The 23,082-nt window shown below is 40.9% G+C and overlaps 1 protein-coding gene across 1 annotated transcript in view; it reads right to left on the bottom strand.

The window, feature by feature from the left end:
- The window catches only part of LOC111978221 (sorbin and SH3 domain-containing protein 1), a 65,909-nt gene that overhangs the window by 33,136 nt on the left and 9,691 nt on the right, over window positions 1-23,082 (bottom strand). The window contains 12 exon segments of the mRNA XM_070448406.1: window positions 779-862; window positions 2,434-2,548; window positions 3,872-3,968; window positions 4,197-4,232; window positions 5,876-5,953; window positions 6,108-6,168; window positions 6,597-6,751; window positions 7,453-7,597; window positions 7,928-8,037; window positions 9,094-9,210; window positions 9,921-10,016; window positions 11,471-11,513. Of these exon segments, the coding sequence (XP_070304507.1) occupies window positions 779-862; window positions 2,434-2,548; window positions 3,872-3,968; window positions 4,197-4,232; window positions 5,876-5,953; window positions 6,108-6,168; window positions 6,597-6,751; window positions 7,453-7,597; window positions 7,928-8,037; window positions 9,094-9,210; window positions 9,921-9,954 (1,032 nt within the window). The 5' untranslated portion in view covers window positions 9,955-10,016; window positions 11,471-11,513.

A 23,082-nucleotide genomic window follows, 5' to 3' on the forward strand; every position in this document is an offset into this window, starting at 1 on the left:
GCCTTGAGGATCCTGTTGTAAGGGACAAAATACAAAGATGGCCAACTGCACCGACAGCTGTAGCGTTCATCAATTATTCTTTATCATCATATACAGTAGCAGTAGGACACCTAACCCGAATTGGGTATATAATTAGCCTAACATATGGACAATGTTCAAAAATGTAAATCGCCTAATGACCGGACAGGAGACACTTCTGCTGTAGGTCGTCATACAATGCTCAGCTGCCAGCATAGTTGATGTAGCTAAGTTACAATCCAAACACAGCAAGCCTCACAGATGAAGAGCAGTCACCAAGATATACAGCACGGAAGGGGATTTTTTCTTTATATAAGACAGCACACTTCCAGGGGTTATTGAAGTGGAGAGACGGAGTTGGTCTTCAATGTATAAAACTTGCCAAATTAAAAATAATTAGCAACGATAGCATAACAAAACAATTATCTGCATTTCTTTGCCACAGACCCACTTCCGACTGATAGTAGAAAGAAAAACATAACAATGTGTTGTATATACTGTACAATGATAGAGCTATATCTAGAGTTGATTGACTACCTAGAGCTGGGAAAAGTGATAGCAGGCAATAACTCAAGGTAAGGCCCCATTACGCGAGTTTTAGGAGGGGATAACGTTTTTGGTTAATGTTGAGTAAAGGTTTGCAAAAGTTGTTGGAGTTGTCGTTACGGACAGACATAGTTTGTTTAGGCATTTAAACATGGATGTTATTATCACATGCATTGTTTAAATACACCGTCACTTTAAGACTGTGACCACTTACCGCTTTATCAAAATCCATCTCTGAAAAGAATCTATACCAAGGCTCATTCTCTAAATGTACATCTTCTGGACTTATGTCCTGAGTCTACAGGGCCATGGCAACAAGGAAAAGAGGAGAAAGACAAAGAGAAGACAGTTCAGACAGCACATCATTTACAGACACAGGCAATGAGGCTATGACACATTCTTGATGTGATCCAGACAACATTCCCGACATAATGAATTTCTAAACAAGAGTTCACAATCAGAAATAATTCCTAAAGATTTGTCTTTATGTGCCGGTGAATTATCCCAGGTGAAAAAAATAAGGACATTTTGGAATTAGGATCTTATACTGATTTGTTCTCAAATGTATAAAGACATAGAATGCACATAACATGTGACTTCAACAAATAATATGAAGCAGTCATCTGAATCGTACTCAACTGTAGTGTGCGGTGTGTGCATACGTGTAAGAGAAGATAAGCAAGTGTAATACTACATGTTTTCGTGGGTCCCATCTGCTTTTGTGTTCTTATTTGTGAAATATTCTTATTGTACTTATTCTAAATGTTAATATAAATAGTTTACTAGCATGTCAATTTGATTTGATTTGTTTATATCAATCATTTAGCCACAATGGCAATGAGAAAGACAAGAATCGACAGAACTACAGCTACAGTATAATAGGCTAAATGAAAGTAAGAGACCGTATAGTCCGCCGCTAATGCTGCCAGGAACTTGACACAGAACCACTGACCGTGGTCTGTAATTACAGAGACTGTCACGTCACATGCAGTGTCTGTCTGACAATGATGGACAGCATGAACAAGGCCCTGTTCTCTACTGTTCAGTATGTGGTGCCACTGGGATTGGTCCAAAACCGCATCATAACCCTTAATAGCTTACCATAAAAGACAAACAATGATTGCATTATGATATAATCAAATAACTATTCTACTGTAGAGGAGATGCAACTCTATTCTATTATGTATGAGCCACACAAAGAGGCTGCTAGCTAAACCAACTGTCAGCTTAAACATATATGCAGCATTTATTTAAAGGCCTACTCCTTAATGAATCTCACGAGGCATTTATAAGTGATACTCTTTAAGAATCAATGGGTGCATGCCATTAAAAATGACTGTAAATATCACAGTGGGCCTTTAATTCCTCTTTGATGGAGCTGATTCTATTATTTCAATTGAAACCTGGTAGTGCACACTGTATTGGGACAATGATCTACCTACCGGTATTCATACTGTCAAAGGTAATGAAAAAAGACACCCCACAAGGACATTGCCTGATGTCACAATATCCATTGCATTATTTATTTTTTACAGGCATTTGTCCAACTCCTTTCCCAACAAATTCAAGCCAATTCAAGCCAATTCAAGCCGTTGGTTGAAACACTGCAAGACAATGGCCATGGCTTGTAAGTGATACCTACACACCGCCAGATAGGTCATCTGTCATTGTAATAGGATCCCCCTTTAGGAATGTTGTACACATGGAAATTCAGTCTATACATACGTTGCCTACTAGAGCTGCCCTAGTTAGTGAAGCAGCCACCCTAAGCTCTTAGAGGGAAACAGCTTACACAACATGCGTAGTATAGAGACTGCAGAGGCAAACACAGAAACACACACGTGGCACTGGATGCATGGCTGTCGTTACCTTTCTCTCCAGTTTCAGCACCGATGATTTTCCCGGCTCGTACTCGAAGATGCTTTTGGGCTCGGCACGGTACTTCCTGGTGTCTACCTTTTTGTCAGGGGGCTCCCACTCGTTCCTGCAGGAGGGAGGGGAGAGCAAATCCCTATCAAGTCAAGCAGTCTCCATGGCAACCGGCTGGGGCTAGTTTTTGGGGTGACAGCTCTATTATCAACAGCGTTTTCCCATACAGGAAAGCTCGTGCCACCTCCCACTCTCCATCTCTTTTTCCATGTCGTTCTCTCTCTCGCTCTCTCCATCAGAGCTGTCTTATAATTTTTTTAATAAATAATAAAATATACAGTCATGTCAAGGCATGAATCGAGTCATGCTAGCTAGGTAGAATGAAACAAATACCCTAGCTTTATTTCCTGAGAGAATACACCACAAAGTGTGGTCAATGTGATCTGCTTCAGGATATAGAATTCCACTATGGTTTCTTTGGTTCCACCTTGGTTCCACTATGATTCCACTGGGAATAAGCAAAGACTAAAACAATTGGGCCTAGTGTTGCATTGAATATTTTTACGTAAGTTCGAAACAAATGCTTTCTATTACACCCATTAGTTACCGATCAAACAGCTTATTGTAGTGGGAAAATCCAGGTATTTCATCAAATGTTACTTGTAAAAACACAAAAGTAATTATCAAAGAGAAGAGAGTAATCCACAAGCGGTCAACAAACACAAATGCGGCCTCAGAAGGTTCAAACGCTAGAGGTACAGTAACTAGAAGAAACATATATACACCAAGGAAGGCGCTAGAGCCAACCAGGCACGCCATCCTCAGCTTCCGTGCGCAACAGTTTATCCTCTATCACCTGTCTTCCTTCATTAATTAATCACTCATTCCTCCCCACGCCTAGGAGAGTGGATGTTCTTTGTCAGCACTAACATTAAGGGGAGAGGTGAGGAGGCTGTTTAGTCACATCTAGCATGACAACAAGCACCTGAGGTAGTAGAGGTCAGGGAGGACCTAACTGGAGGTTACCACTGTTAACGCAATTCAACATCAAAGGTGAGGAACAGATGTACTGCTCTTTGCTCGTCTACTTCTAATTCCTAAAAAAACAAACATCTAATATAAACACAACATTTGAATCCTTAAATCTTTGACAAGCATGTGTTCAAGTGTGCCGGTTACATGTTACATGGTGTGTGTACACTGTACCTCATTAAACATTCACTATCACACCAAACATGAATATAATCGTATACCTCTTACTGCATCTCATTACAGTCCCTCGGGTAAAAGTGCTACCAAAAATGCATCGACCTTGTGAACTGCTCTGCAGAGGCAGTGAATGTATTATGAAGAGTGAGTTCAATGGGTTAAGAGGTCTTCGCGGATACACTATACTACTATCCATGTTAAAGGGAAGCGGCAATAGAAAAGGACTTACCTTTTGGAAGGGAAGAGGGAAGAGGACCGGGTTGGCACAGGCATAGACGACCTATGGTCAACTTCAGCTGCACTTTTTGACCGTGGGACCCCTTTCACTGAACATAAACACACAAGAACAACAGACACTGCTGTGAAAGCGGCCTGTAATGTTTAGCTTAAACTGAAATAAACTGACATCTCTTCCCAGTGATGAAAGTGTCTACTGTACAATTTGATTGTACAGTAAAATGTAAACAAAATCCAAAGATCATGCTATTTGAGATCACAATATGGATATCATGTTAATTTCTCAATCTATGAGAATGACAATTGCCAAAACTCACCATCTTCCACACAACCGTAGGGGGAGGGACCATCATCTGAAAGAGAGAGAAAAAACGGTAGTATCTATTGACTATAAACATGTACTTACTAACATACACAAGGTCGATCCACTGGCAGTTCCACTTGTATAGGGTCTAAGCTATGCAATGTTAATCAAGGGTGACCCAATCTATTGTCATTTAAATTAGCTTGTTAAAGTGGTGCTACATTTGTAGACACTCTAACCAGTAGAGGTCACTTTGGTAGCAGCAGTGCCACACTATAATGACTGTACTCTGTGAACTGCTTATTATAGGACCGAGATTGGGAAATCCTGCCTTAACGCATGTTCGAAGTTATATAGAACAGAAGCGTGATTAAGAATAAAAAATTGTATAAAAATAAAAAAAATATTGGGGGGGGGATTACAGACCAAAAAGGCACGTTATAGCAATAACATGCATCCGCAACAATAGCTTTCCTGGAGGGGCCATATTTATTATTATAAACATCTAATCACAATTAAAATTAATTCTCAAATTCAAATACATTATGCTGATATATACAGTATGTATTTCAGGTATTTCTGCTGTAACGCAGGGTATAGCCAGAACCTTATATCACATTTAAGGCTATAAGACCCGGTACAGCTCTTCAAAGGGCACAGTAAGCGTCTCCTCCTCTTCTGTAATTGCCCAGTACAGTATGTCCTTTATTCCATTAGTTCAGACGTTATATTTCTTCAAACACACTGTAAATAGAGTGCTATTCATAGGTTGTGTCAGTCAAAACCCTTTGGAAGAAGCATTACTTCTCTAAAGATGGATCCAATCGATTAACATCCTTATGAATAAGTAATGCTGTTCTTGGAAATCTCGGAATAGTCTACACATTTCGTACAAACCTTCTTCGATCAACTGTTTGATTTATTGATCAATTGATTGATCGATTCAGTGAATAACTAGACATATCAGCTTGCCTGGAAGCAGACATGAGCAGAAACAAAGGGAAAGGAAGTAGATCTATACACAGTACATACTGTACAAAACGGCATGCAAGGGCATTTATGATTTAAAAACAACTGTCAACTGTTAGATAGATAGTACAAATAGTAAACTGTTAGATAGTACAAACAGCTAAAGAACTATTATTTCAGTGGGTCAATACAGAATAACCGAATACACATACACACACAAATAGAGCGTTTTTACACCGACTAGACCGATTTAAACTAGTCTAGTGTAAAAAGGCTAACATTATACTGTAGATGGAACACAGGCCGTGTGGTCTACTACTACATACAAAGCCTCTCTGTCGTGCTTGGTTGTTGTAATCCATGCACTTGAGCATCATCTAGTGGCTCAAATCTAGCTATGTCTGTACATAAATATATATACATTTTAAAACATGAGCAGAGCTTCCAATCCATTGTGTATGGATTAGTTAATGCGAAATGTTATGTTTTGCATTCATGTTAAATATCAAACAGTTCAAGTGAATTCGCAGTGTAGTTTTCTATTAGTCTCACTCTTAGTTTCGCTAAGCAATCAAGTGCTCAATTTACTGACCCATATTCAATTCTATCAAGGCAATGGTAAGTAACAAAAGGAGAGTCAATGCAGTAATGAGGTCATTATAAAGAAGGAATTATACATGATTAGTAAAGTCAGGAAGTGGAGCCATGATTGCAATTGGGTACCTGTGGTTTTCATCTGTCTAGGATCATAGAATTCAGGGAATATGTAGGTGGGGCGGTATGGGTTTTCCTCAACAGGTTCTGAGCGAGGTGACGGAGACACAAAACACACACAGCGTGACAGTAATGAACACACTCACAGACTCACAAAGACAACGGCTTGACAGAAACAACTGATATCAGGTCAAAACACACACGAGAACAGTGAGTTTGATGTTCATGATGATCCCCTTACCTGGAATTCTGTGTATTTGTTTGAACATGTTCTTGTACCAGTCCTTGGACTTCTCTGTGTTCTGAAAAGAACATAGTCCTGGTTTTTGCCATATCTAAAAATAAACAGGGGTTCTGACAAATATATGGGTAAGAGTGGATTGGCGATTGGCAGTGAGGCATATTGATTTTCAACACTGTACTCCAATAGCTGCAGGAAGTAGGGGTGCTGATAAATCAGAATATATATATATTTTTAAATATCACAAAAGTACTATACTGGGCCTTTATTACTCCTGTATGAGCGGACCAAAATAGCTATCAGCAGCATGGGTAGAACCCCCCAGCCCTAAACATCTTCCTGTAGCCATGTGTACTCCTCAGCATCAAATAAAAAATGCCCTGTGAAGATTATTTTAAAAAGGCACAAAGTAGATGACAATGTTTTCGGGCCTCATACAATTATGCACGACTCATAACATCTGGACTGTACTCAGGTTTGTGTTCTTACCCGTACTGGCAGGTTGGGCTGGTTCAGTGGGCCCAAGACAGGGGATTGTGAGAACCTCATCCTCTTGCCGTCCATATCTGGGTGTTGGCTCTGTTCTCTCTCTGCCCCAACTACAGGTCCTGGATCAGACAATTTGTCCCTCTCTGGGGTGGGGTCTGAAAAAGCCAACATTGCTGTGTCAAAGGGAAGAGAAGCCCGACAGTGGGTTCTACTAGTCAAAATGTGTTTCCCTTGATGAGTAGATGACCTGTACTATAGGTCTACATAAATGGTGGGCAACCAATTTACCCCGTATAATCCACAAGCATACTATGCAAATGACATACGGTAATTTCAATGGTGAAACATGATTATGAACAGACAAAAACCACGGCAATGAACATACTTAGCTTGAGATACCAAATGATATGTAAAAGTCATTTATCAATCAGATATCATTGAGTACTCTCCATCCGTGAGATTTTAAAAAATCCAATATCTCAGAGCAGGAGCATGAAAACTTGGCGCATTGGGCCGACATGAGGCTGACGGCAAACATATTCAGCATGCTGTGTCAACTGCAAAACGCATCCCGGACACATGAATGCACAAAAAACAATGCAGCAATATCTGACGACGAAACAGATATTGATAACAAAACTGCTATTGGCACACAAAGTGAAGGACACTGGAGCATTGTTGTACCTGATTGATCTGATGTTCCATACTTTTGATTTACTTAAAAAAAGCTTTCAGTGTCTGAACTTTCCATTTAAACAAATCAATGGAGTCCATACTTCACAGTGTGGTCAACTGTTTGCATGGTAATTTCACCCACAACCCACATACAGTACTACCCAGAATCAGAGGTGCTTACCTCTGTTGTGTTGTAGCAGAACTATGGTTGGGTTGACAGTTTTGGTGGTGGACGGGTAGGCAGAGGGAGCCTTTGTCGATGTAATATGGCTCTGAATGTCAAAGGCAAGAAACTGGTGTTCTTCGGTGCTCACAGGAGAACTTCCCTGGTAATAAGTGAATAAAACTCGTGATGCTGTTTATCTTTATTAATGAAATTGTAAGTGATGCTGTTCCTCTCTTATAGAAGTTTTGGATAATAAAAATAAACTAAGTAAAAGGCCAAGAAGTTGCATATTAATACATTCTGGTTTTGCAAAGAAATAATCACTTCAATTGACTCGCAACAGCAAAAATACACCAAATATAGCTATTTCTATCACAATTAAATTTGGTTTTAATCACATTAAACAAGCATAGCATTATCCAATTTACAGTATTATCCCATAAATAGGGGAAATTCACAAAAGCTTATTCACTGATTAGATAATACATACCTGGGGTTGAGTTCTGTTGATTGTAGGTAAATCAGCTGTGATGTCGTGGAAGCATCCCTCAGCCAATCCTGTTAGAGAGCTGTCTCCATTGATCTGGCCGATCCAACTACCTGAAATGATCCCAAAACAATCTCATTTTGGCCAGCGAATAGCAGTGCAAGACGATCCTCTCAGAAACCTAACAATACTGAAAGATACACAAACTACTCTACTCTTGGCAATGTTTGCCTTTTGGCGATGAACCTGTTTCAGAGATTAACACCAAACTACAAACAGGAAACAATTAATCCTCAATTAAATAAATCACTGGATAATCCTGCAGGGACAAAAAGCTTCCCATAGTGCTTTTCCCGTACATAGATGCTAATATCCCCATGGAGAAATAAAATAATGATTCTCCCGCAATCTGTGAACTTTGTTATCAGAACAAGGCGCCTATTCAGTGGTCTGTAAAGGCTGTTTGTTCCAATGGCCTTTATATTCAGGCTCGCAAATAAAGCATCTCCCCAAAAGCCTTGGCCAGTCTCCAGCCCAGTTCTAACATGCTGAAGGCAACAAACAAGTCCACAGTCAAGGCCCTGGTTCCAAAGTGCAGTGTGGGCCGGTCCGAACAAAAGAGGTCTTTGATGAAACACATGGAAATATGAGCAATCATGGTCAATGATTCTGTGTTGTGCTGGGCAACCAAATATAAATACACTTTGAAATGTGTCAAGTTCTCACTTTAATATCAAAACATACTGAAATATGTGTATAAGTGAGCCCAGCTGAACTTCATGAAGTATATAAAACATTTTAAGACCTCTAAGAACAGAAAAGCTTGTGAATTACGGTGAATTCTTCTCCATATCCATCAAGATCACTATGGAAAACAAATGACTAAATAGTCATTAAAGTTAGTGATTCATACTATGACATAATCAATATATTACAATATCCTATTTTGTTAACGGGAACATTTCCTTCCACTTTGAAATAGTTTGTCTCATCAGCTATTACTCCAGCTAGACATCAGCTCTCTAACCTGACCACTTTCACAGAGCGATGCTAGCGTATCACTCGACTCTGTAATAGAAAGAAAACTCAACATAATATCAGAGATATTAGATATAATGCACATAGATATCTAAGTCTTGAGAGCAGCTGTAGCAATCTGGTTGACTTACCTGGTGCTGTTTCGACGTTGGATTCTTTACTGACGCAGTCCTCGTCGTCTATGTGTACCAGAGTGGCCCTCAGAGTCACGACCCCCTTCCCTTTACACACCCTTGTAGGGTCCAGCTCTATAGACAGATAGACAGGTACATGCAAGGATGTTACCACTAGATTGACTTACATCGGATGCCCCATAGTCACTCATTCTTCAATGCCAAAATTGAACACAATTCTACACTCTGTTTGAATCTATTCTCAGTAAGCTTCAAATCACCACAGCTCTATTGCCTCAGGTCCTGAGGGAATCCATGTTACCTCAATCCCCAAATTATAAAAATAGAATGAAAATGTCCAATCCAGACCAACACTAATAGTCCCCACATCCATATAATTAATTATATGCTATTACCATCAATCTGTCATTATATCCAATTAGTACAACGGTGGCGCAGCGGTCTAAGGCACTGCATCTCAGTGCTAGAGGCGTCACTACAGACACCCTGGTTCGATTCCAGGCTGTATCACAACCGGCCGTGATTGGGAGTCCCATAGGGCGACGCACAATTGGCACAGCGTCGTCTGGGTTTGGCCGGTGTGGGCCATCATTGTAAATAAGAATTTGTTCTTAACTGACTTGCCTATTTAAATAAAGGTAAAAAAGAGACACTACAGTAGCTTACTGTTGTTTAAAGTCAATGCACATCGTTAGCAAGTGAGTATTGAAAGGATCCTCCTCGGCATATCCAGTGTGTCAGAGGTGTCCTAGAGTACAGGCTGATGAAAGATAAATGAGACGGAGGATTGGAGGAGTGGAGGAGGAGTTAATGAGTGTGTTCACCTGCAGCCGGAATTAGGTCAGGAGAGCCTTTCATGCTTGTCAGAGGGGTGATTCTGACTGCAGACAAACAGCGAGGACCTGAGGAGACCGGAGGAACTACCAAAACAACAGACAGTGTACAGGTGTAAGCTGGGGACAAATTGTGAAAAGTGAACAGGGGGAATAGTATACAGTTGCATTGGCAGGGAAGGTGTGTTAAGTGTATTAATTGTCAAAATCAAGGTAGCCCTTTCCTGCAGTCAATGACCAAAAGCGCCCTCTTTGGCCTCATGGGTGGAATGTTATTAATATTTTTCATAATTCCATAATTAAAAAATATTATTTCAAAAAACCTAATGAAAATCCGGTGTCTCTGTGTCAAACAGTTTTGTTATATTTCAATTCAATCTTTTGTGATGTATATAAAGTGTAATATTGGGAACTCAAAATATAATACACTTCAACTCGATATCTGACATTGTACTGTAAAGGTGTCTTCTGTTTTAAAGCCCATAACCAAATACGTGAGGTGTATACTTTGTTTCAAAGTAGATTTGTTCAAGACTACCAAGAATCACTCTGTGTGACCCTAATTTAGCCCACTGCAGTAAAAGGTTAACAAGAGAGATGCACTATGTATTTTTTGTTAACAAGAGAGATACCATCCCCTCTCATACCCCCTCCATTCGATCCCTGGGTGTAAACGAATGTATTTACCTGAACCTCACCAAGAATGGGGTAAGCCAAATAGTATACCCCTGTCTTTCTGTATTATACAACAGATTTGGGGGAATTTGGGGCTGATGACCACTGCAATACTTAACATTGTAGACATTGTAGACAGTTATTACATACACAACATCCTCATAAGGGAAAAAAACACACATATTTTGAGACAAATAACATCGAGGTGAAGTGGAGCTGGAAGACATATTGCAGAAAGGAGCTGATAGTGGCAGATCGCTGTAACAATGACCTTTGGAAACATAAAGGACAGTGGACCCCTGTACTTTTGACTACAGAGAACAGAGCTACAAGTGTACAGTAACAGATGTTACGGACAATTGTTGTTTAACTATTTAAAATGATGCGTATGCTACATCACATACGGAACGGTGATGACATCTTGCATCTTACCATGTGACTTTCCCTCTGATCAGTAGACAGCATTTGTGCGTCCCCTTCCCCTAAACTGTCAATGCCTCAAATGCATGCCATCTCTAACTCTGCCCACTCTAACATGTAGCCTACTGTATGTTAGCCCTCCCTCCCAAAAGCAATGAACAACAACTTTTGTTGTTGTTCATTGCTTTTGCTTGTTTCTCAATGCTTAGTTGATTGACTAGAATTTATGGTTAGTGGTGTAACATACGATAGGCATATTTCTGGTGTGATTATGCTGCTTCAATTATCAAAATGAACTTGATCATTTTACACTCTACCAAATGAACAGGCATTGTGATCAAATATAGGATTGAAGACCCTAAACATCACTAAAGCCTTCTGGGACCACAGAACTGAGCTATGCAGTATAATGAGAGACATGAGAAAAATAAGGGGATGAAACTTACTGTAGGATTGTTCAAATCTCACACTGCCCTCTGTTGGTCAGCCCTGGAACAAAAGAAAGTCAGAGGGAGAGTTATTGTAGAGGAAAGCAGATTTGAGCAAAATGCATTAATTTACAGCATAGTAGTCAGTTTCTTTATGGGCCATCATGGGGAGACCAGTAAGTTTGAGCAGCAGTTTGTTTCTAGGCAGGAATAGGCTGGGATATAGTCGAAACTGACAGTAATCAGGGATGTTGGAAAATATTTGTTTTGACAGGGGGTGTGGGACCACCTATTTGCGCATGCACAATTTATTTATGAGCATAATAGTAAAGGCATGTCAATTAGCTGTAAATGTATTACCTTTTAATATGGTGTGAACACAGCCAGGCATGATGTTTTCATCTGATTGTCAAACAAATCACTTAAAAAAATAGGTAGCCTATTTATGAAAACATCCTGTGCACGTTTTATCCACTCTATGGTCATGTTACCTTGCTCAGAAGTTGCAAGCATCTGACAGATCGCTAAAACATACTGTATGATGTGGTTAACTGATACGTAAAAATACCTATCCAGGCGTTGTAAGTATCTTGGCATGCGTCAGAGGAAAGGGCAGAGGAAAGCACATTATAATTGACTCGTCCACTGATGTCCGCATGCGTCACGGTCCTGGCCAGTCATCTTTGCCTACTCAGGCTACTGTTACCTCTATTTCTGATATTTTTCTGCATATAATTTCCAACATTTGGTAGGCTATTTGTTAGCCACCTTGTCTATAATTAGATAGGCCTACATGCATCTTCTCTTCTGTCATTACCTGCAGACTTAGTAATTTGGAGGCCACAGGCAGAGGCCAGTCTTCAAAAAAATAGGTTACCTTTGCACGTTCATCCAAAATAATTCCAGCATTCGAACAGCGCACTGTGCACCCGCCAACTTTCCTTCACTTCACAAGTGGCTGAAACTACCTCAACAGAGAAAGCATCCAAGCGGCGAAACAGCGCCCCTCTGTTTTACTAAATGTAGCCCATGTATCTGATGCTGTCTGGAAAAAAAGAGTATGACATGCCACTCTTTTAGGCCAGACAGCATCAGATACATGGGCTACACATACACCGCATTCGGAAAGTATTCATACCACTTCACTTTTTCCACATTTTGTTACGTTACAGCCTTATTCTAAAATGTATGAAATTAAATGTTTTCCTCATCAATCTACACACAATACCCCGTAATGACAAAGCAAAAACAGTTTTTTAGAAATGTTTACAAAAGTATTTAAAACAGAAATATCACATTTACATAAGTATTCAGACCCTTTCCTCAGTACTTTGTTGAAGCACCTTTGGCAGCGATTACAGCCTCAATTCTTCTTGGGTATGACGCTACAAGCTTGGCACACCTATATTTGGAGAGTTTCTCCAATTTTTCTCTGAAGATCCTCTCAAGCTGTCATGTTGGATGGGGAGCATCGCTGCACAGCTACTTTCAGGTCTCTCCAGAGATGTTCGATCGGGTTCAAGTCTGGGCTCTGGCTCGGCCATTCAAAGACATTCAGAGACTTGTCCCAAAGCCACTCTTGGCTGTGTGCTTAGAGTCATTGTCCTGTTGAAAGGTGACCCTTCGCCCTAGTCTGAGGTCCTGAGCGCTCTGGAGCAGGTTTTCATCAAGGACCTCTCTGTACTTTGCCCCATTCATCTTTCCCTTGATCCTGACTAGTTTCCTAGTATCTGCCACTGAAAAACATCCCCACAGCATGATGCTACCACCACCATGCTTCAACATAGGGATGGCGCCAGGTTTCCTCCAGACGTGATGCTTGGCATTCAGGCCAAAAAGTTCAACCTTGGTTTCATCAGACTAGAGAATCTTGTTTCTCATGGTCTGAGAGTCCTTTAGGTGCGAGCTGTCATGTGTATTTTACAGAGGAGTAGCTTCCGTCTGGCCACCCTACCATAAAGGCCTGATTGGTGGAGTGGTGCAGAGATGGTTGTCCTTCTGGAAGATTCTCCCATTTCCACAGAGGAACTCTGGAGCTCTGTTAGAGTGACAATCGGGTTCTTGGCCACATCCCTGACCAAGGCCATTCTCCCCTGATTGCTCAGTTTGGCCAGGTGGCCAGTTCTAGGAAAAGTCCTGGTGGTTCCAAACTTCTTCCATTTAAGAATGATGGAGGCCACTGTGTTCTTGGGGACCTTCAATGCTGCAGACATTTTTTGGTACGCTTCCCCAGATCTGTGCCTCGACACAATCCTGTCTCGGAGCTCTACGGACAATTCCTTCAACCTCATGGCTTGGTTTTTGCTCTGACATGCACTGTCAACTGTGAGACCTTATATAGACAGGCGTGTGCCTTTCCAAAACATGTCCAATCAATTGAATCTACCACAAGTGGACTCCAATCAAGTTGTAGAAACATCTCAAGCATCATCAATGGAAACAGGATGCACCTGAGCTCAATTTCGAGTCTCATAGGAAAAGGTCTGAATACTTACGTAAATAAGGTATTTCTGTTTTATTTTTTAAATAAATTTGCAAACATTTCCAAAAAACAGTTTTTTATATTTCCAAATGACATACGTTTGAAGGTTTTCAAGGAAATTAAAAGCTGTGAAAACGCTCCAACATGAATCTGAGAAGATTTGGATGCATATTTTATGTGGTAGAAATATATGGTTGAAATACCCTACCGTCAGCTTTTATGTCGCTGACAAAGACAGCACTTTTGCACGGCCCCTAAACATGCATTTGCATTCTCTCAAGATGCCGAATGAAAGTAATCATATTTCTCCACTCCTATTCCTGAGACAAAATTAACATTATTTTACTGCAAGTAATAATATTATATTAGGCTACATGTGAGAGTTATAGGCCTACAGTCAGTGTCTATATTTCAGTTACTACAGTAGGCTAAATCTTGAGTGTCCAAATATGTATTTTTACTTCCGCCATCTTTGACAGTAATGCACTTGAACATGAAAAAGATGACATTGTATAGGCCTACATGGATGGATCAAGTAATCATATTTGAACTAACATTTTCATGAATCACTTTAACACACTGAACTGTAGTCCTATCTGTGCTGCTGTCACTGATGCATAACATAGCTGCATCCAGCTTATGAAAGAAAGGCCACACCTATGGCTGTGTTACATGCTGAAACAGGATCTAAGACGTCCAAAGTTACTTTAAGTGGAACAAGAGAGACCCAGAACACATCAACTCAAACACATTAACAGAACAAATGAGCAGCCTAGGAAGGTATGTAAGGGTATTCACCTCATTAGTCATTAGTGGTATGATTATGTACACAAACAATACCAGTGTCATGACTCTCGAGATAAATTACTCCCGCTCTCACTCGAGACCCTATTCAGGGCCAGCTCAATGGGCCAGCTCGATCAAGAAACAAGCCCTCAAGCTTTGTCTATAGACTCTGATACAAATGTTGCAAAGCAAAATGCCAAACACATCGCAATAGCCAATTCCACTCAGACCCCGAATAGTCGATATGACACATCGCGTAGTTGCGAACAACCATTCCACTTTGTGGGGAATATGACCATAAAACGCAACTCAAACAGCCCATACTGTACGAGGCCGCCAGAACAGGAAACAAATCTAGTTGTAAACTTCCCCATGAGAACAAAAAGGAGAGGACAGGCCCCTCAACGTGGATAACCTTAGAATACATCTGAGATATCACTGAGGTGTACCACACTGGTTGTAAAAGAAGTCCAGTGGACTTTCCACCTCCAAAACAAATGGCAACAATAATCATTACTTGAAATATGTAGTCTCAACTACAATGCAACTAGTAAAATGCTCTAATCATGTATTCCAGTAGGATAACATTTCCCTTTGGGTACCAGTACCAATGCCAGCAACAGTCAGTCCAGCCAAACTCAGTAAGAAGGTTAGAGACCTAACAAGTCAAATTGCCCTTGATAACAGTGACAGAGGAGATAGTAGTCACTCAGGTTGCAACATGTGGAAGGGAATCTCCAGAACACTCTTCTGATGGTTAACACACACGCCACTAATAAATAGAACCCTCCATTCAGGAGAAGTCATGAACCATGATCACACCGGGTACGACTGGTTCAGTGCTTATAGAGTACTTCCGTTGTGAGGTTAGCTCCTCTGTGGATAACATAGCTATGAAATAGACTCCATACCTATCGCCACTGCAATGGTGTAAGACACAGTAACTTGCAGTAAAACATCTACAGGTCCCCTTTGCATATGGTTTGAGGTCGACAACGATTCTTACTGACCTCCAGGCACTAACATGAAAATTATCGGATGATGTCAGACTCATTCTGAACAGGTTGCAGCCTACCAGGATACTTGGTTTTCTTTCCCTTGGAATGTGCGCTTGTGTAAGCATAAACACACTGTACAAAGGAACATTTAATGAGGATTTATGCTAGGATCACTTAAGGGTCCGAGCAAAATACCAGCCGTGGTAAAGTTGAAAATGTACTCTGAGGCCTTTGACTCTACAGCTACCGTACTCACCAGTTTCTACCCAGAGGCCCATAGGTCATCCCTGTAGATTGTCTGAAGCTGGTGCCTTACAGCTGTAGACTTATCATGTAGTTATCAACTAAGGATAGTGCCCTAAGCAACACACCGCTAAGTAGGAACGCCCTAGATATGACATTAGACACAATGCCATGACAGGGTCATTTAGCCAAGACCATGGATGTATATAGAATACAGTCCAATTAGATGATTAAGGTGTGGTAACTATATTTTGTATATCTTTTGTTTATGCTTTTATTCATTTTTGTTTCATTTTCTTTGACACTTAGGAAGTGATAGAGCCATAAACAAGTTCCCCATACAACCATCAGTTAGTGCCACAACGCCGCTCATTTGGGGAAGAAATGTAATTGTGTTTTTCGTAAGTGTGCATTGTTAACATCTGCTTAAGTTACTTCCTAGATCTACCAGCCTGGACAACCAGATGACGGGACCGCAACGCCGATCCCCAACCAGGACATCCGCAGGCCATTCTTGTGGTGGTATGCAGCTTGCAGAAATCCTACCAAGGTTGAACCCACCAGAGGGGGACTGTTATGACTCTCCTGACAGTGGATCAAAGGACCCATCAGCTAGGCAAATGCTTGAAGATAGCCAGACCCCTCACTCCCACAGAAGAGGGGAAGGGGGTCCGAGCCGGTCTTGACACCTTAACACTGGGTTGTAAATTTAGAAATAACTTTCTCTTCCTTGCCCTGCAGTATTGAAAGACTGAAACTCCTTTGTTACAGAGACTTTTTCCGCCAAAACCTTTTCTCTCCAAGAGAATGAACTTTAGAACAATATTCCTAAAATAGGAATGTTAAGAATGGGCCGGTGGAGGCGGTCTAAAGAATAATCCTGTCACATTGTTTATTATTTTGTGATGTCATTAAGGATGGTATAACAAAGTAACTGTAAGTTAGGAAGGAAACACATCCTATCTGTCAAGTTTACAGCTAAATGTTGTATAAAATAAATGATTAAGTATGAGAGTATTTTTGAAAAGATAGAAATGTGATTTTAGTTTTCTAATGAGATAATTGTTTTTCATATAAGCTATGCACAGTCAGTAGCCACGCCCAAGTGAGCTCAGAATTTGTGTCAGCATGACGGAACGCCCCTTTGGCCAGAGTGCTTAAAAGGACTCGCTAAGAATTAACATATAGATCAGCCAGACGGCCAGCGTGAGCTGAACATTACGAAATGGTTAAAACTAAAAGACCAAAAAGACGTGAGGCCGTGGTCCACACGTTGAAATGGTTAGAAACTTTGTATTGAGACCAGACAGCGTGGAGCGGTGGCTACACGGCTGAAAATGGTTTAAACTCTACAGACCAGCCTGACATACAGCGTGAGGTGAACGTTATGAAATGGTTTAAACTCCCCAGACCAGAAAACATGGGACGGTAGTCCATACATTTGAAATGGTGAAACTCTGAAACTCTCAATCTCTACAGAAGAAGATAACCTACCTAGGAGACAAGAAACATTCACAGTCTGCAGCTGTGCATGTAAAAAGTGGTCCTAGAACTTTGACTCGGAAGTATCTATTCTAACGAACACTCCAAGACCAGAGAAGCTCTACAACTAAGGACATTGTGACCAGAGCCTTACATCGAGCCATTACCCATAGACGGATCGATTGGTTTCAACAGAAAGACGACAAAGAAAGACAGCTACGCGTAAATATATATTGCATTTCTAATCCGAATGAGCGGTGGTTAGGGTGCTAAGTATTCTGGTATCTGTGAGCGTAGTTTCCAAATGTATGTACGATACGTTGAATCTCTTTGTCACTCCCTCTCTTTATTTTCCCCCAACCCCTTTCCATTGTGTAACAAGCTGTCATATCGTGTCAGTCCACTAGGGACTTTTATCTCATGTTAGTGTATATGTGTATTCTGTGTTATTTTTTAGTTAGTTAGTAAATAAATAATTAAGCCAATTTGTGTATTGCTGATTCATCAATAATGGCTAGGGTTCTTGCGGATCCAAGGATTATGCAACATTCAGAATGAGACTGATGAGGTAATAATTATTAATAAGTGACTGTTATTGATTTAAGAGATATCTATATATCTTTAGAGTTTAAGTCGGGAGATAGTAACTCGTTAAACAACTCTTCCCGTGGTGCCCCAAATTCCTAATGAGTTAATTGATACATGATTGATTTAATCGAGTAACAATTAAACATAGTTTGATTTGATAAATAACAGTCATCAGATTAATGATAATCACATCTCGACACCAGAGTGATGCGTATTACTGCTCAATACAGTGCTGCTATTGCTATTCAATGCACAAAGAGTAAGGGAATACATCAGACAGAGTCCTTGTGTGACAGCTAAAAGTGTCCTCCAGGAATGGGACACAGTACACTAAGAAAAGATAGTTCATCAAGGGTTATTTGGGAAGGGTGAAGGTTCTATGTGGAGCCATAATAACTCAAAGAACCCTTTGAGCCCTTCAATAGTTCTTTGCGTTTCAGAAAAGGGTTCTTTCCTCTTTTAGTGAGAATTCTAATGTAGGGGCGGGCTACATTATAATATTTTGGGGCCTGGTTTGCTAACAGCTCTTTTTGTGCAACCGTGAGTGAGAGTGTCATTCAAGTTTATCTGTTATGTTTTGTCATTACATATTATATAGTTAAATAAATTAAAAATTAAAAAATAATAATATATGACTATGGCTAGTAACAGTGTCTTGTGAAAGACATGTCAGGCCATGTGTCAATTGAGAATGGTTGATTAAATAAGTGGTTCTCAATTCTCTCCTCAGGGACCCCCAGCTGTTCCAGAGCTTTTTCTCTCCTGGAAAAAAGGTGTTACATGTCACTTCTGTCACACTTCTGCGTCGTTGCTGTGCTGTTTGCTGCTACTTAGCTACCTGACAAACTTCGCTTTTTACTTTTAATAACTGTTTAATCGAACTCTGTACTTGATACATTTACCAACGTCTTAGATTTGTTTTCACTCAACTTTTTTCATTCCATTTTTTCACCCCCGGACACTTTATCTGGACATGGATCTGCAGGACCTCCAACAGCCGAAAAAACGAAGTAACATTATGGCTTCTAATTTCAGTTGCTATACTCATCATATGCAGGTGAACTATCGCCTTTTGGTGAGGATAGCCGAGTTGCAAGCCCAGCTTCAGACGCAATCGTGAGGCAAGGGCAATTTACGTTGAGGAAAGAATGAAACAGCGTCTGTGCCACCAGTAAGTACAGGTAGTAGTGTTAATCCCCCCGCAGTCCCTGCAGCCGGATCATTTTCTCACGGCTTCTGGAAAGAAATGCTGTCTGCATGCTCAACCAGTGTCGCTCATTCAGCTGCTAGAAACTTTCAACCAGTTTTCCCCACTAAGCAAGGAGTCTGATTCAGAGCTCAACCATTCTTAGGTCTCCCACCATTAGCTCTGACAAATTGAAAACCCTAGTCATTGGCGACTCCATTCCCCGCAATATTAGACTTAAAAAGAATCATCCAGCGATCATACATTGTTTACCAGGGGGCAGGGCTAATGACGTAAAGGCAAATCTGAAGATGGTGCTGGCTGAGGCTGTAATTGGACAGTGTAGAGAGTATAGCGATACTGTTAACCATGTCGGCAACAACAATGTTAGGATGAAACAGTTAGAGGTCAGCAAGCACAACATAGCTTCAGCGTGTAAGTTAGCCAGAAAGATGTGTCGGGATATCAAGTAATTGTCTCTGGCCCCCTCCCAGTTAGGGGGAGTGATGAGCTCTACAGCAGACTAGCACAACTCAATCGGTGATTGAATATAGCCTCCCCCAAAAGATTGAATTTGGAGATAATTGGCCCTCTTTCTGGGACTCACCCACAAACAAGACCAAGTCTGGCCTGCTGAGGAGTGACAGACTCCATCCTAGCTGGAGGGGTGCTCTCATCTTATCTATCAACATAGACAGGGCTCTAACTCCTCTAGCTCCACAATGAGATAGGGTGCAGGCCAGGCAACAGGCTGTTAGCCAGTATGCCATCTTAGTGGAGTCTGCCCCTAGCACAGACAGTGCAGTCAGCAGAGTAAAACATGGTGGTGTTTGCCTTAGCAATATCACTGGAATAAATACCTCCTCCATTCCTGTCATTTTTTAAAGAGGTTGTGATAATATTTCACATCTCAAAAGAGTACTACTTAATGTTAAATACCTCACTTCCAAGGAAACATGGTTTAAGCCTGATGGATTTACTGCGTTAAATACGGCCTCTCCTCCTGGCTACATTAGTGACCAAATCCCCTGCGCATTCCGCAAAAGGCAGAGGTGTTGCTAACATTTACAATGGCAAATTTCAATTGATGAGTTTTTGTCTTTTGAGGTACTAGTCATGAAATCTTTGCATCCTACTTAATCACTTTTTATAGTTACTGTTTACAGGCCTCCGGCAGATAATATTTGGAGTCCACAGACCCACATTTTAAAAAAGCGTTCGGAGCCATCATCAACCCAGTGGGTTTTGTCCAACATGTCTCGGAACCTAAGCATTGCCACAATCATACCCAGGAATAGATATTGTGGATCTAAATGTTTTTCCTCATAATCCTGGACCATCGGACCACCATCTTATTACCTTTGCAATCGCAACAAATAATTCACTAAGACCCCAACCAATGAACCCAAAGATATATTGCTATATTGTATTTACTTTGCCACCATGGCCTTTTTTTGCCTTTACCTCCCTTATCTCACCTCATTTGCTCACATTGTATATAGACTTATTTTTCTACATTTACATTTACATTTAAGTCATTTAGCAGACGCTCTTATCCAGAGCGACTTACAAATTATTTCTACAGTATTATTGACTTTGTTTTACTCCATGTGTAACTCTGTGTTGTTGTATGTGTCGAACTGCTTTGCTTTATCTTGGCCAGGTCGCAATTGTAAATGAGAACTTGTTCTCAACTTGCCTACCTGGTTAAATAAAGGTGAAATAAATAAAAAATAAAATAAAAAGAGTCCTAGATGCCCTTCCAGACTACCTTCACCTACCCAAGAACATCGGGGTACAAAAATCACCTAACCGAGGGCCTAAACATAACTTTGCGAAACACCGCAAAAAAATAAGATAAATTAAATGGTCACAAGAAACGAGGTCTCAGTAAACAGAAAATACCCGAGCCCTGAAGCAAGCTTCCACAAAATTTGAACGGAATTGGCGCTCCACCAAATTCGAAGTCTTCCGACTACCGTACAATATCAAAAATCCCTAACTGCTGCTCGATCAGCCTACTTTTCCAACTTGATTGAGAATTAAAACAATCCAAAATGTATTTTTGATACTGTCACAAAGCTAACTAAAAAGCAGCATTCCCCAAGTGAGGATGGCCTTCACATCAGCAGTGATGAATTCATGATCATTTTCACAAATAACAAATTACGGACTGCTCTTTGAACATACATGTATTTCTCCAAAACTTGGTACTGAGTCTGGACAAAACTGTCAGGACCTCGGATCAATGGAGACACTTACGTTTTTTTTATCCTATATCTCTCGGCACATTCACAAAAATAGTCATGGCCTCGAAATCTTCCAGCTGTCTACTGGACCATATTCCAACTAAACTACGAAGAGCTACTTCCTGTGCTTGGCCCTCCTATGCTGTGGCAGTAATAGAGCCTCTCCTGAAAAAGCCAAACCTTGACCCCACTTTTGTTTTCACTATACAGCGCCTTCGGAAAGTATTCATACTCCTTTACTTAATCCACATTTTGTTATGTTACAGCCTTATTCTAAAATCCTCAGCAATCTACACACAATACCCCATAATGACAAAGTGAAAACAAGTTTTTAGACATTTTTGTAAATTTATTTTAAAAAATTATTATTTACATTAGTATTCAGACCTTTTGCTATGAGACTTGAAATTGAGCTCAGGTTGAACATCCTTGAGCTTTTTCTACAAGTTGATTGGAGTCTACATGTGGTAAATTCAATTGATTGGACATAATTTGGAAAGGAACACATGTCCATATAAGGTCCCACAGTTGACAGTGCATGTCTGAGCAAAAGCCAAACCATGAAGTCGAAGGAATTGTCCGTAGATCTCCGAGGCAGGATTGTGTCGAGGCACTGATCTGGGGAAGGGTACCAAAACATTTCTGCAGCATTGAAGTTCCCAAGAACACAGTGGCCTCCATCATTCTTAAATGGAAGAAGTTTGGAACCACCAAGACTGTTCCTAGAGCTGTCCGCCCGGCCAAACTGAGCAATCGAGGGAGAAGGGCTTTGGTCAGGGAGGTGACCAAGAACCCAATGGTCACTCTGACAGAACTCTAGAGTTCCTCTGTGGACATGGGATAACCTTCCAGAAGGACAACCATCTCTGCAGCACTCCACCAATCAGGCCTTTATGGTAGAGTGGGCAGACGAAAGCCAATCCTCAGTAAAAGGCACATAACAGCCCGCTTGGAGTATTGAACTCTTTGGCCTGAATGCCAAGCATCACGTCTGTAGGAAACCTGGCACCATCACTACAATGAAGCATGGTGGTGGCAGCATCGTGCTGTGGGGTTTGTTTTTCAGCGGCAGGGACTGGGAGACTAGTCAGGATCAAGGCAAAGATGAACGGAGCAAAGTTCTGAGATATCCTTGATGAAAACCTGCTCCAGAGAGCTCAGGACCTCAGACTGGGGCGAAGGTTCCCCTTCCAACAGGACCCTAAGCACACAACCAAGACAACGCAGGAGTGGCTTTGGGACAAATCTCTGAATGTCCTTGAGTGGCCCAGCCAGAGCCCAGACTTGGACAGCATCAAACATCTCTGGAGACCTGAAAGTAGCTGTGCAGCAATGCTCCCCATCTAACCTGACAGAGCTTGAGAGGATCTTCAGAGAAGAATGGGATAAACTCTCTAAATACAGGTGTGTCAAGCATGTAGCGTCATAACCAAGAAGACTCGATTATGTAATCGCTGCCAAAGGTGCTTCAACAAAGTACTGAGTAAAGGGTCTGAATACTTATGTAAATTTAATCATTCCATTTTTTTTATTTTTTTTCACATCCTGACTGATGGCAGCCCATTCTTGCATAATCAATGCTTGGAGTTTGTCAGAATTTGTGGGTTTTTGTTTGT

Source organism: Salvelinus sp. IW2-2015, linkage group LG18 (genome assembly GCF_002910315.2).
Source record: "Salvelinus sp. IW2-2015 linkage group LG18, ASM291031v2, whole genome shotgun sequence".
Lineage (NCBI taxonomy): Eukaryota > Metazoa > Chordata > Actinopteri > Salmoniformes > Salmonidae > Salvelinus > Salvelinus sp. IW2-2015.